The following is a 14,428-nucleotide window of genomic DNA, read 5'->3' as shown; positions in this document are numbered from 1 at the left end:
CCGGAAATAAGGTAAAATATATGTGCATTTTGGGCGGGAGTAGAAAGATCGGATCGATATCTGATTCGCCGAGACGCATTTATGTGGCCTAATGTAAATGGTAGTTTTAACAACTCAGACAGTTATCGGATCAGAGACAACACATGAAGTGACCGGGTGTAAAAAGGCCCTAATTTTCCTCAGATTTGTGATTCCATATTTTTTTCCTCTGTTTGATCTGTAAAAGACAGTTGTAATTGACTTTATCTATTTGTAGATAAATTGTATCTTGTATCTATTTGTAATTGTAGTTATCTTTTTGTTTTTTTTTTTTATAAAAATGATTAAAAAAAGTGTTTTATACAGCCAGAAGTTTGGATTGTTGAGTGAACTTTGTTTTGTGGCATGTATGTGCTTGTTTTATTTTTTTTTTTCTACACAATTAAACATTAGAATGAACATCATCTGAGAGGGGTGACTCCATACTTTCTGCCAGGGGTTGTACTTCAGCTTTATTGAATATTATGGAGGAATCACCACATAGTCACAAAACAAACTAACGCACTATTTATTTAAAGAAAAAAAACACAAAACAGGACTCAAGATATTTTCAGAATCGGATTTAATTTTTCAAACAGAACCGACACTTGTATGTAGACATTATTACAAACATAAAACCCCATTAAAAAACTCCAAAATTTTCCAAAATTCCTATCCTGTGTCTCACTAAACACCGAGCAGAACAGCAACATGGGTCCACGCAGGACCTCAGGAAAAAGCACGATCATCCATTTTTACGCTAACTAAAATTGGATCCAGCTTGAAATACGGCTCCAGCAAACAGCTTGGAGGGGGAAAAAAAAAAAAAAAAAAGAGGAAATAAAGAACACCAGCCGTTTACTTCAAGAAACACGAGTCGGAATCGTGTTCTCTCGGCTGTGGAAGCAAAAGCTCGTTCAGGGACATTCAGTTTTACCCTCTAAAGGCAGACGTTACGTCCGGTACAAATCACTGTAACTCAATCTGAAGACTGAATAGTCAAACGTTGGAATAAGTACGGCTTATAAATGACGCTCGACTTTATCCTGCGAGAGAAGTTTGGGTTCATTTGGGACATGATCAAAGCTTTAGAGAGAACACATCGCAGAGATGATTGACGTCTGAAGCAGAGATGTTTTTTTTTTTTTCTTAGTACAGCTACCATTCTTAATGAAAAGTTCACAATGTTCAAATGTAGCTGATGAAACAGGATGTGTTTGTGTCTGATGTTTGCTTCTTTACTGGAGCGCTGAGATGGAAAAATGGAACTAAGTAGTAATATATACAGTATATATATGTATATTAGGTGGATTATTCAGAGAGGTGGATTACTCGGGTCCCTTAAGTCTTTATTCACAGTTACCCAGGAGACACTTGGGCTCAGTAGGTTAGGAGTTGGCAGTGTTTTTCTTCTTCTCTCCTACAACCCGAGGAAAAAAACAACAGAATTCACAATAGTGTGAAGGACCTGCTGCACTACTCATGAGTTGGGCTTGATACTGCTGTGTGAATTAAATCCATTGAATAGCTTTTGTTAAATTGGTTTTATTTATAAATAATTACTTACCACGTTTTAGCTGATTGAGTTTGTGCGACTATAAGCATGCGACTGAAGATTAGACCTTTTTTTTTTTTTACTAGCTTGAATTTGATTTGTCGTAACTTGTTAGGGAAAAAGAAGCAAATGTCAGAAATCAAACACATCTTTGTTTATCTACATTTGAGATGATTAGAAAACAAAGTTGGCCAAACTGTAGGTTTTTAAAAAAAAAAAAAAAAGAAAAGAAAAAGTCGTCGTCAGTCTGACATGAGTTTGATATCAGTGCCACTCAGAGCTCTGAGCTCGTTACTGAAAACGGACGCATGGGGTCGGTGGGTCAGTAGTCCTTAAGACTGGATGAGGTGTAGAGAGGATGTTGGAGGCCATCATGGGAAGCATCAGTCACTGTCACTGGAGCTCGAGTCCTTTTTCTCATTCTTGTTTTCCTTCTTGGGGCTGCGTGATTTGTCTTTTGCTCTCTCTCTGCTTTTGGGGCTCTCGCTCTTCCTGCATTTTTTGCGTTTGTCCGTGTCGCTGTCTGAGCTGCTGCTGCTTTTCGCACGTCTCCGTTTGGCGCTTCTCTCTCTGCTCCGGCGTTTTTGACTAGACCGCTCTTTAGAGCTCTGGTCTCTCGCTCTGCTCTCTTTGCTCTTCGTGTCATCAGATTTAACGTCGCTCTTCTTCTCTTCATCCTCTTTGCCTTTGGCATGCTCTCTGCCTCGGTCTCTTTGATCCCTGCTTCTTGATCGCCGTGACTTCCTGTCCCGGCTGCTGCTTCGTCGCTTGCCCTGACCTCTGTTGCGTGACCTCTCTCGTCTACCACGTCCTCTCGACCTGGACCGGGACCCGGACCTGGAGCGTCTCCTGACGTCACGCTCTCTTTCTCGGCTCCGTGAACGTTCACGTCGGGTTTCTCCATTCTTAGTCTTTTTAGCCTCCTCCCGCTTGTCCCTCGCGTCTCTCTCAGGCTGCTTAGGTTGCTCTGTACTCTTACTCTTGCTGTCCTCTCGGTCCTTTCTTGCGTCTTTGTCTTTCCTGTCCTTGCTTCTGGACTGGCCCCTTTTATCATTGGTTCTGCTACGTTTCTGCTCCTCCTCTCCTTTCTTCTCCTTGCTGCGACTCCGGCCCTTTCTCTTTTCCGCCTCTCCATCTGCTTTTTTCCGTTTGTCCCTCTCCTGGCTCCTGGATCGGTGTCTGCCACTCTTCCTCTCTCGTCCTTTGTCTGGGCTGCTTGATTTGTTCCTCTTGGAGCTTTTCTTCTCTCGCTCAGAGTCCTTCCTCTCACGTGAAGGTTCAGTGTCAGCTTTCTCTTTTTCCGGCTGCTCTGCAGTCTCGGGCTTCTCCTGAGACGCATCCCCTCTGAAAGAGACCGGCACAGTAATCATTATAACTCTAAGTGAAGATGCACGAATGCCACTTTCTCCAGACTGAACACGAGTCGAAACCAACACTAAAAAGAGTGGAGTAAAAGTGTGTGGCAACTTTGTAAAAGAGCTTTTTTGCAATTCTTAGCCTACGGTCTTTGAGTAACTGATGAAATCTGTCAGTTAATGATAAAGGTTAGGTTAGATGCTATAATTTACTGCCATGTCAGCTACTGAGGCTGTCTTCATGGCAAAGAACGGTTAAAAAGAATTAAAATAACCTAAAAATCACAAAGAAATAAATATAGACAACTTAAATGAAATTTTTACATTAATATATGACCCAGTTAATGATAAAAGCGAACATGATGCTGAGTAAGTGCTAAAGCATGAGACCATACGCTGAAGTCATGATACGAGACGATACAGTTAACACAAGGCAATATGAACACAAAATGTTAAATAAATTTCCTATACTAAAATTATTTGACTCTTTCACTGTTAAAATTATTCCAAGGCATTAAATATAGACAGACTGATGGCAGACTAGGCCTTAAATGTTGTTGGTCTTTCAGCTGCTCCCTGTTAGTTTCACCACAGCGGATCACGTGGTCCACATATTAGATCTGGCACAGTTTTCTACGCCGGATGCTCTTCCTTATGCAACCCTCCCATTTCATCCAGGCTTGGGACCAGCACTGAGAGTTAACTCTTCGGTGGCTGGGTGACCTTCCTGCGTGGGAATCAAACCCGAGACAGCACAGGAACCTGCTGTTGGGCCACCGGGACTGGGCCATAAATGATTACACTTATTATAATCACATGCTTCACGTGTTTTTAGACATGACTGCGACATCAAATGCAACACTGGTATTGTTTGCGAGGTTGATCTGAGCCTCAGTAGAAAGCAGGGTGCATGTAAATACAGCAGGTTCAGTAACCACACCTGGAGGTTTACGCTACAGATCTGCTGTTTAATTCTAATGTGAAAATAGTAAGCTGTAATGCATGATGATTCATTTCAGGATTTATGGCTGTGACCTCATGTTCAGTCGTGCTATTCTGTAACGTCGGAGAAGTTTTAAACATAATATCAGTGCGAGCTAAACACTACTCTAAACACGAGTGTGCCAGAGTACTGATGCTGCATGTGCATGGTGCGGGTCAGTCGTACTTGTCTCCTTTGATCCAGCGCTCCTGCGTGCTCTGTGTATTGGGTTTGGCCTTCTGGGTCCTCTGCATTTCCAGTCTCCAGTGTGGAGGAGTCTCGCTACGCCGGAAACGATCCCAGGACCGAGAGCGAGACCGCGACGGAGTCCGATAGCGCTATATAGAGAAAGGGGAAAGAAAGGGAAGGAGGGAAACAAGTAAATAAATATATTTGGGCATAAAGGACAAAGTCCGTTCACAGCGGTCACTCTTGTTGCCACAGGAGAACATCCCGGCAATGGAATATCTCAACATGGTCTTGGTAATAAGGGACTATAAAAGAAATGTATCTCTAGTTTTCACTTCAGGGCTTGTATTTGCAACCTGATTGGCTGGGAGTGAACGTCAAATCAAATATCATTAGGATTGTATCTTGGTTATTCTCAAGCATTTTACAGCCAGAGGCCACTTTAAACCTGATCACTACAGAATTATTCCTCACACACAAAATAAGCACATTTCAGAAACGTTTAAAAAAAATTTGTGTTTTAATTTGAAAGTTTTTTTTATTTCTAAACTTTTGACCCATAGAATCAACTTTAGAAAACGTGTTGGTGGGTTGTGTTTTGCACCGTAGTAAGAAAATTCCCAGATCTCCAGGCAGATTCTCACCCTGGGGCCTCGTCCTTTAATTCTCCGGCCGGAGCGAGTCATCACCAGGCGTGTGCGATTTGGTCGTGAGTTCATCATGGGCCTGAAACACAGTGACATGTATTTCCAGTACAGTGTAGCAGACAAAGACCCAAAGAGGACAATCTTATACGTGTGAAAATTATTCTGGGTCAAAACATGGCATCGTCGATGGCTCGTCTTATCCAGCACTTGCATTTCATTTGTTTTGTGAACCCACCTCTCCCGCTCTCTGTCCCTCTCTCGCTCTCTCTCCCTTTCTCTTTGTCGCTCTTTCCCAGAATTCTCCTTAGGTTTATCCTTCGCCTGCTCCTCCTTTTCTTTAGGCTGAGGCTGTGGACTGCGTCTCATCAGGAAGCGGTTCTCTGGGATGGGTGGGACTTCCTCTGGACGGACAGACGAAACGGGCTGCTGTGGCTCCGCCTCTTTGGCTTCTTCCTCATCGTCTGACCTAAAGGCAGATGTAGCAGTTATTACTAAACCCCCTTGTAATCATTAACATCACACAAAACTGATGACTCAACATCTAAGCACTATTCCAGGTGGTGTACAAACCCCTTCTCCTTTTTCTTCTTGTGTTTCTGCTCCTTCTTCTTCTTCTTCAGCTCCTTCTTATGTTTCTTCTTGTGCTTCTTGTCGTCCTTGTCAGACTCCTCGGATTCGTCAGAAGTCTCCGAGGAGGACGAGTCGTCGTCGCTGCTCTCACTGGACGACTGCTGTTTCTTCTTCTTTTCCTTCTTGACTAACAAACGAAGACGACCAGACAGAATTTTAAACATGCACACAGATGAAAACAAATCGTCTAAATCAGGGGAGTCAAACTCAAATTCACTGTGGGCCAAAATATAAAACTGAGATAAAGTCATGGGCCAAACTGTATATTTATAGAAAAATGACCTGCAACTGATGTGTAATGTTCAACCTTTTTCATATGGAAACAAACTTTAGTTTTGCTTGAACACAGGATTTGGAACAACCAGAGCTTGATATTACAAACACAAATTAAAATTGAAATAAAAGACACATCAGTGGTGTTCGGTTCTTATTTAAATAAATAAAATAAATTACGCCTCTCACTGGATCATTTTAAGTTCCTTTTTGAAGTGGATCTTTTTCAAAACCAACAACAAAACAACCAAAAATAATCGTTTCATTCAACTTTGCGACTATTAACAGTTCATGCCTTGGAGTAGAAAAAGTGCATAAAGAAAACATATTCAAACTCAGTGTGTTACACTCTGATTTACTCCGCACACTGATCCGCACACTGATCCGCACACTGATCCGCACACTGATCCGCACACTGATCCGCACACTGATCCGCACACTGATCCGCACACTGATCCGCACACTGATCCGCACACTGATCCGCACACTGATCCGCACACTGATCCGCACACTGATCCGCACACTGATCCGATGTCGCAAACTTTGACCATACACTTTTTGACAAACTCTCCCTCATTAAAGGGCCGAGCAGACTGGACAGATACAATCTCTGCTGCCACAATAAAGCTTTACAGCAGCTTCACATTTCATTTTGCTTTCATGAACATAGTCTGCCGGGAAACCAGACTTGTTTTCATCTCCTCCGCCTTCTGGAGCTTCTGCTTTACGTCCAGGTCCTTATACTTCTCATAATGTTTCATTTCATCGTGTCTTCTTATGTTATATTCTTTGGTTACAGACACGTTAGCTCCGTTAGCACACGAGACAAACAGGTCTGTCCTTTATATTCGTGAACAGATAATCTGCCTCCCTCCTGTCTTGAAAGCTCCTATTGTCCGTCTTTTGTTTGGCCATTTTTGTGGAGGGTGGAGTTAACTTGCCCGACGTGACTAACACGGTTGTTAACGACTGTCAACAGAGAATGAGGGGCGCTCGCTGGTCGTGACTACGCCTCAATACAGTGGCAAGGCATTCTGGGATATGTAGTATTAGCGGAGCATGCGGCTAACCAGCTGTAATGCACATTTGATATGATCTCGTGGGCCAAATATAATTACAAATTTGGCCCGCGGGCCTGAGTATGACACCCCTGGTCTAAATAAATGAGTGGCTATTTAACTGGCTTTAGGCGAATAAAGAGCTACAGGAATCTAAAAGAATGAATTTCAAATACATTATATTTGTATCACACAATGGACATTGTCTCAAAACATCTTTACAGTAAGATTCCTAAAGAGCAAGTCAGAGTTGATGGTGGTGAGGAAAATGTCCCAGAGACGACATGAGGGGAGACCGTGAGACGTGAGATGTACCAGACTCTAAAGGGAACACATCTTCATCTAGTTGACACCAAAAGTGTGTGATCATTAATAATTTCCTTTCTATAACTGTTTACCGTATGGACAAAGTCAGATAGCATCCAGAACATGGTGTCACAGGAAAAAAAAAGAACGACAAGTCAGCATACAGAGAGGAGGTGCAGCAGTTACCCGCCTGGTGTAGAGCCAACAACCTGTCTTTGATTGTTGATAAAACTAAAAGAGATGGTTGTTGACTTTAGGAGAGCAAAGAGCGACCACTCACTCTGCTGAACATCAATGGATCATCTGTAGAGATGGTCAAGAGCACCAAATCTCTTGTTGTTCATCTATTGGAGAACTTCACCTGGTGACTCAACAACACCAGCTCCATCACCAAGAAAGCCCAGCAGCGTCTCTACTTCTTACGAAGGCTGAGAAAGGCACATCTCCCTCAGCCATCCTGACTACTTTTTACAGAGGGACCATCGAGATCATTCTGAGCAGCTGCATCACTGTCTGGTTTGGGAACAAGAAACGTTGTCTCATGTCACTGTGTACTGCAACAGCTATATATGGTTGTAATGACAATAAAAGCTTCTTGAACTGACTATTGATTCTGATCATTCTGGATTCAGCGGCTTTGTAAATGCAAAAAAGAAACTTCTTGAATTCTCTATTCCGACTGAGCCAAGCAACTCAGCAGCGGCGAGGAATAATGCAGAATCTTGCTAAAGGGAGAAACTGGGATTAACATTTTTACAGGAATCACCAGGCACTTGCGGAAATATGTGAGAAAATGTCCCTCAAACTGAAATTCCTCCTGAGGAACTTTGAGAGCATCTCAACCCCGACTTCAACAAATGGCGTCAAACCGACATGGCGGCTCACAGCATGAACAAGAAGCAAGACTTATAATAAAACTTATAATCAGGGACATGATCAGATAAGAACTAAAAAAAGTTTTTTTTTTTTTAAAAATTCCCAGGATGCTAAGCACACAGCCACTAGCTGATGTTGCTAGCTCAGATCTGTCAGGACTGATCCATGTTATAGTTAAGGGCATTTCACCACTTTCATCTTTATATGGTCAGTATGGCTCTCATAATAGAGATCATACTGATGACTCAATGACAATGTGAAGGTTTGGTCATTTTTCTGACTTAGGGGCTTTTTACACCTGGTCACTTCATGTTTTTTCTGTGATCCGATAGCTTTCCGATGGTAAAAAGACCAGGTCTAAATGCCCTCCGAAACGTTTTCGAGACGGATATAAACCCCCCTTCAGGAGGTGGCCTGGGACGCGTTTCAGATGAAACTGGACAGGTGTAAATGAATGTGGTTGTTCAAGCCACATACGTCAGCGCTATACTCCTCCCAAACGGAAGTACGTCACTCGCAGGTGATCTTTCACCCAGGTGTCTCGTTGGGTCTTAAAATGCACTGCTGCCGCCAGCGAAAATGCAGCAAACAGTAAACACTGTTTTTTGTAGCATAACCGTCGTAACGAGTTTTTTTCGTGTTCTTTTTGATTGCGTTCTGAAAACCGCATACACCAAAGCGTGTTCCAGTTCAATTACCCCGGAAATGAGGTAAAATATATGTGCATTTTGGGCGGGAGTAGAAAGATGGGATCGATATCCGATTCACCGAGACGCATTTATGTGGCCTAATGTAAATGGTACAGTTTTAACAAATCGGATAGCTATCGGATCAGAGACAACACATGAAGTGACCAGTGCTTATATGGTAAATGCCACATTCGCTATGTTGTGTCCATCGCAGGTTTTTCGCAATTGTTGAAAATGGCAAAGACTAAAAATTACACCGCATGCTTTTAGGAGTTTTAATTTCCTAGACACTTTACTGAGGATAATCTGGAAGTTTTTATTTCTCTGGTTATCAGAGATAACGATTTCTAAGAGATGATGTCAACTCCATGTGGTCCTTGAGGACAACAACCTCATTATAAATATACAGTCTGACAATTGTATATTGATCATCACACCCTCCAGTGTCACCCAAATGAGGATGAGGTTCACTTTTGAGTCTGGTTCCTCTCAAGGTTTCTTCCTCTTCCATCTAAGGGAGTTTTTCCTCACCACAGTCACCTCAGACTTGTTCATTAAGAATAAATACAAACAGCCTAATATTAATCTCAACCTTTTGTGTAATATTAATGTTTGTATAATATTACATTTTTGTATTGTCTTTATGTTCTATAAAGCTGATTTGAGACAGAGTTCATTCTTAAAAGCGTTACACACGATTTTTTGACTGAACTGAACAATCAGATAATAATCAGAGGATAATCAGTAATTCTTGATTCACATTTATTGTGTTGACTTTTTCCCACCAGCAGAACCGACCGACGACTCTTTCGGCATATTTTTGAGTGATAACTCGTAATTGTATTCAGGCGTTAAAAGGCAAAGCTCATATACAGTGTGGAAGAGCCGGAACGTTTGTTGTGATCATTTATTTATTTATTTAAATTAAGTAATAAGCACATAATCACACAAACTTCCATTATTCCTTACTGAAATTTGTTCGTTTCTTTCAAATCCCAAATTAGAGCCGTGTTCAGTTTAAAAGTGAGGAAACACTGATGCACCTTTGGATTTGGGGACGAGCTCGCCACAGCTGAGCACCTTGACCTCGGCGTACGGTCGGCTGTTAGGGTCCGTCTTCTGAGTCTCGATGGTCCGGATCACCTCCTGGCCCGAGATCACCTGACCAAACACCACATGAATCCTGCCCAGAGGGAGAGGAGATCAGATTAGTCAGGGTGAGTGTTCCTGTTATTACAGACAGCTCTACACTGCTATATAAAATCATCACACACACGTTCTTACCCATCCAGATGAGGAGTAGGTTTTGTAGTTCTATGGTCAGGGACACAAAACAGTGAGGCAGAATGTAAATACAAATCTAATAAACACAAAAACAATGATTAATGCACATCTCCTGCTCATTCATCACAAGATCATTGGCAATTCACAATGAAACCTCGGACACACTCGTAGCTGGAAAAAAAAACTCCTATGAACAAAAAGAGATGCATTTCCACCCGAGGAAGCAGAGCTGCTTTTATGTCATATATATATACACTCCACAGAACCAGACATGTAGGACAACAAACCTCTCAGAATTGTTCAGCCAAAGCACACATCTATCACCAGACAGAAACGTGCTTTAAAAAAATAAAGAAAGAAAGAAAACACCACTGTAGTGCTTTGTTAGCCAGAGGTCTGTTCATCAACCACAAAATAAATCACAGCATCTTTCGATCAACTTGGAACTGGTAAAAATACACCAAAAATGCCCCTGAACTTAATGTGACCTCGTCGACTCAGGCCAGTCTGCTCAACCACCTCTCTTCCTTCCCAGCTTACAGAGTGATGTAACATCGACATCGCTGCTCACACTGAAAAGCACAAAGGTCAAAACAAACTACGCACCGTATACGCGAAAGCACCATCGATCTAAAACATGTCTAGGATCTGTCCCAAGGTCACCAGAACACTATTAGTTTCAGACCCTCGGTGGAAATGCACCTGTACTGTCAATGCAATCTGGGACATTATTTAACACGTGCTGGAGCACTGAGAAGCGGATCGACGACACACGGCTGGTCTCCTGACTCACATGAAGAACTGTGAGCCGTTGGTGTCTTTGCCTCGGTTCGCCATAGACAGCAGGAACTCCTTATTATGTTTCATAGAGAAGCTCTCGTCTGTGGAAGAGAGACACGATATTAGACTGACGCTCCATACACAACTCACACTCAACAGACTCTCCAAGATTCGGCTGTGACTGTTTCTATAAACCTATAAAGCAACTTGTGTGTGGGGAAACTTCCTGAATCTGTGAAATCTCAAGCACATGATGCTTCTTTTAAACTCCTAGCAGTGAAGGCACGTGTAATGTCTTTCTGTGAGAGCTTTACTCGTGGATCTGAGAGGAAGCTTTGGATGAGTTCCTGTGGTGGTGATATCACACAACCAAGTCTGCAGAAAACCTGCAGATATTTTGAGAAACTCTCAGCTCCTCTGAATATCTCAGATTTTGTGTTCATTTCTATGATCAAAAATTGGGAAGGGACTGAAATAAATATTCAATATTTAGATAATTAATTTAAATGTATTTCATTTACACAAATTTACACAAAGTTCAACTTGAATGCTTTAGTGAAGTAGACAATACACAGCAACCTTAATGAGCATCATGTATAAGGAATATCAAATTCAGGGACAGGATGTTCCAAAAGACAGAATGATGAAGCTGTGACCCCCCACAACTTAGACATGTCCAGGTGTTTTAGTCCTTTAAACCTGTGATGTCTCACTGCACTATTGCTCAGAGCTGATGTGAAAAGGAAGCACATTCTGACCAATCAAAACTGAGAATTCAACAATGCTGCGTGTGTGTGTGTGTGTGTGTGTGTGTGTGGACTAATACAGAAGTTATCAAAGATATACAAGTTTGACTGCTGAGGTCATTCTAAAGTACACAATGAATTTGTGGATTAATTACTGTTACTAATGAATGATTAAGGATAGTGCTGAGAGAGAAATACCTTCAAAGAATCCTCCGTATATGGATTCACCGCCTCGGCCATTCCCTATAGGACAAAAAAACAGTGCCGATGAACGTTATAGGGATGAGATCAGCATGTATAAAGAAAACAACAAAAGACTTATTTAGGTGACTTAATATTTAATGCCGCACCTTCACTAAAATCTCCTCCTTGGATCATGAAATCCTTCACGATCCTGTGGATCAGACAGCCCTTGTAGTGCAGCGGTTTCTGTGTCGTCTTTCCAATTCCCTTCTCGCCTGAAAACAGTGGAAAAGAGTGACGTTTACTTCACAGAGGGAACAAAATATATTCACGAATCTTGAAGACAATTCTATAATACAGGATATGCATCATGGTGTGTGTAAGAAAATTTCATCAAAACAATTATTAAAAAAAAAGTGAAAAGATCTTTAATGGTACTTTTTCAAACAGTCTAAAAAAAAAAATTATATATAAAGGGTTAAAATAATATATTTAAAAAAATTACTACAAAATATGTGACAATTATATTTTCTTTTTTACTCTGACATTTCTGATATGTAAATGACATCACATTAAAAGGTTTAAAAAAATAACCTTGATAATGTTTTTTTTTATAATAAAATATTGCTAAAAGGCCTTATAAAAAGTCAGTTTTTATATTCCATGAAAATAAACAATTTTCCTTCAAAATACATTCAAATTTCTTACATGAAAAAAAAAACCCTCCAATCTATTTAGAATAGTTTAAAGGTAACAGTCTCCGAATCCCATCCTGAAGATGACGCTCATTACACTGACCTGTGCAGAGACAGCGGAAGTTCTCGCACGTCTTGGGACACGCGTCAGAGAAAAGCTCGAACACCACACGGCCGACTGGAATCAACACGGGTTAATCAGTTGTGAAATAAACGATGGATCAGTCATACAATCTGGTCAGTAGTGAGTTCTCACCTAACGTGTTTCCGATGCCGATGTCAAAGAAGCAGCGCGGACGTGGCACCTTTACCCCCATTGTTCTGGGAAAGGGAAATAAATAAATAAATAAATACGGTTATCTGTTTCCTTCCTAAACCACTACACTGCACTCACATACTCGCTCTCTCTCTCACACTTAACACACACACACACGATCTGAACAGCGGATGTTTCTCCTACACACTACCACAACTACTCAATACATCTAACAGAGATTTAAACTGCCAGAAAATAAATAAATTAGTCTGTAAACCCCACAGAGTTTGTTGACTTTGTGTTTAACATCTAAATCACCTTTATTCTGAGCTTGCTGCTGTTTTCTGACCAAGCAAACTAAGGTCAAAGGTCAGTGGGTTAAAGCTTATAAACTCATAAGTTTATAAGCTTGTATAAGAATATAAAAATATAAAAAAATAAGCTTGTATTTGAGCTCAAAAATTTTAACAAGAAAATAAGACAAAAGCCAAAATGTTACACATAAACAAATCAGATTGAGAATAGATCAGACTTCTGAGATTACAAATCAGACTCGAGTGAAATAGGATAGAAATTTTGACACTTAGATTTGAGATTTAGATTTGAGCTCCTAAATCATATTTTTTTGCGATAATAAATCAGTAATTTGACAATAAGACTCGACATAAATAAGACTTGTGAGAACTCGAACACAATCAGATCTGATAAATTAGACTTTTAATAATCAGTAATCAGATTTTCGAGATAAATTATTATTAAGTGTCAAACTTCTGGGATTTAGAGATAAGTGTAGACTAGATAACGGGTCAAAATTTCAACGTACTAAATCAACAACAGATTTTTGTAATCCACAATAAAAATAATGTTATAACACTTTCACACGTAGCCACTGCTAATCACCTAGCTTAGCTTCGTTAGCATAGCCACTGCTAATCACTTAGCTTAGCATCGTTAGCATAACTAGTCAACAACGTATGTACAGATTTCAAACATTTTTTTACACTTTATGTAAAATTATCCAGTCATCAGCGATCGGAATCTATTAATGATTTTAATTACTAACAATTAAATAACAATACGGGGGTTTAACGCTTTAAACGCTTACTATAAGCTAGTTACCTGGCTAGCATGCGTTATTTATTCCCACCCGTATTCAGCGTTAACGGTCACATCAGGGAAAGTGAAATATACCGGAATACAGGTGCGGGAAAAACCGCACGCGCCTCAAACGCAAACACAGATTAGGTACAAATCCCTGAACTGACGGTTACAATCAACACAGAACCACGGATTTTTTTTGTCGATACGCTAATACAGAGTATTAAAAAACACGCACTTACACGCTAAGAGGCCGGCAAACATAAAAAAAAAACCCACACAAACAAACGTTAAGCTAACAGCGCGTTTGATTCCCAACACGGCGTTACAAAGATGGCGCCCTCAACAGCTCCGGTGCATTGTGGGTAAGAACCTGCGCGCGCAATACTGTATGACTTATTGTGGATGTAAATAGAGATGATTCAGACATAAAGGGAATTTTGTTTAAAACACAAACATAAATAAATGTTTTGTTTATTAATGAAAGTAAAGTACATATAAAATAGATGCAAAGGCGAGTAAATGACTAAACACTTGTTTCTGAGATTTTATTTTAAATGATAGTTTGCTGTGTACTTTTTTATCCCTTTTCTATGAAAATATTATTATTATTATTATTATTATTATTATTATTATTATTATTATTATTTATTGTATTCATTGACCAAAGCCATTAACCTATTAACATTAACGTAAAAGGTTGAAATTAATGTCAAAGCCAAGGTTACTGTCGCCTAGGAAACTGACCACGCCCCCAGAAACACAGCCTATTTACATATGCACACATTATTATGTTATAATGCTCATG

The 14,428-nt window shown here is 40.5% G+C and overlaps 1 protein-coding gene across 1 annotated transcript; it reads right to left on the bottom strand.

Moving 5' to 3' along the window:
* Window positions 1-584: 584 nt before the first annotated feature.
* On the bottom strand, window positions 585-14,007 carry ppig (peptidylprolyl isomerase G (cyclophilin G)). The gene is made up of 13 exons (XM_060867441.1): window positions 13,863-14,007; window positions 12,523-12,587; window positions 12,370-12,444; window positions 11,739-11,846; window positions 11,587-11,631; window positions 10,656-10,743; window positions 9,863-9,892; window positions 9,622-9,761; window positions 5,317-5,503; window positions 4,982-5,212; window positions 4,744-4,825; window positions 4,097-4,248; window positions 585-2,917 (listed from the first exon to the last, which is right to left on the bottom strand). Exons 2-13 carry the CDS (start codon window positions 12,581-12,583, stop codon window positions 1,957-1,959), a joined length of 2,160 nt encoding a protein of 719 aa, XP_060723424.1. The 5' UTR covers window positions 12,584-12,587; window positions 13,863-14,007; the 3' UTR covers window positions 585-1,956.
* Window positions 14,008-14,428: the final 421 nt, after the last annotated feature.

This window comes from Tachysurus vachellii, chromosome 4, assembly GCF_030014155.1.
Source record: "Tachysurus vachellii isolate PV-2020 chromosome 4, HZAU_Pvac_v1, whole genome shotgun sequence".
In the NCBI taxonomy this organism is placed as follows: Eukaryota; Metazoa; Chordata; class Actinopteri; order Siluriformes; family Bagridae; genus Tachysurus; species Tachysurus vachellii.
Note: the sequence above shows the minus strand (reverse complement) of the source record. Positions and strands in the feature narration are given on the sequence as shown.

Excerpts from the sequence above, each read along its gene's own strand:
- ppig (XM_060867441.1), bottom strand. The coding sequence starts at position 12,583 with ATGGGGGTAAAGGTGCCACGTCCGCGCTGCTTCTTTGACATCGGCATC. Across the intron at positions 9,762-9,862 it reads CCTACTCCTCATCTGGATGG|GATTCATGTGGTGTTTGGTC; the intron begins GTAAGAACGTGT and ends CCCTCTGGGCAG. Across the intron at positions 4,249-4,743 it reads TTAAAGGACGAGGCCCCAGG|CGCTATCGGACTCCGTCGCG; the intron begins GTGAGAATCTGC and ends TTCTCTATATAG.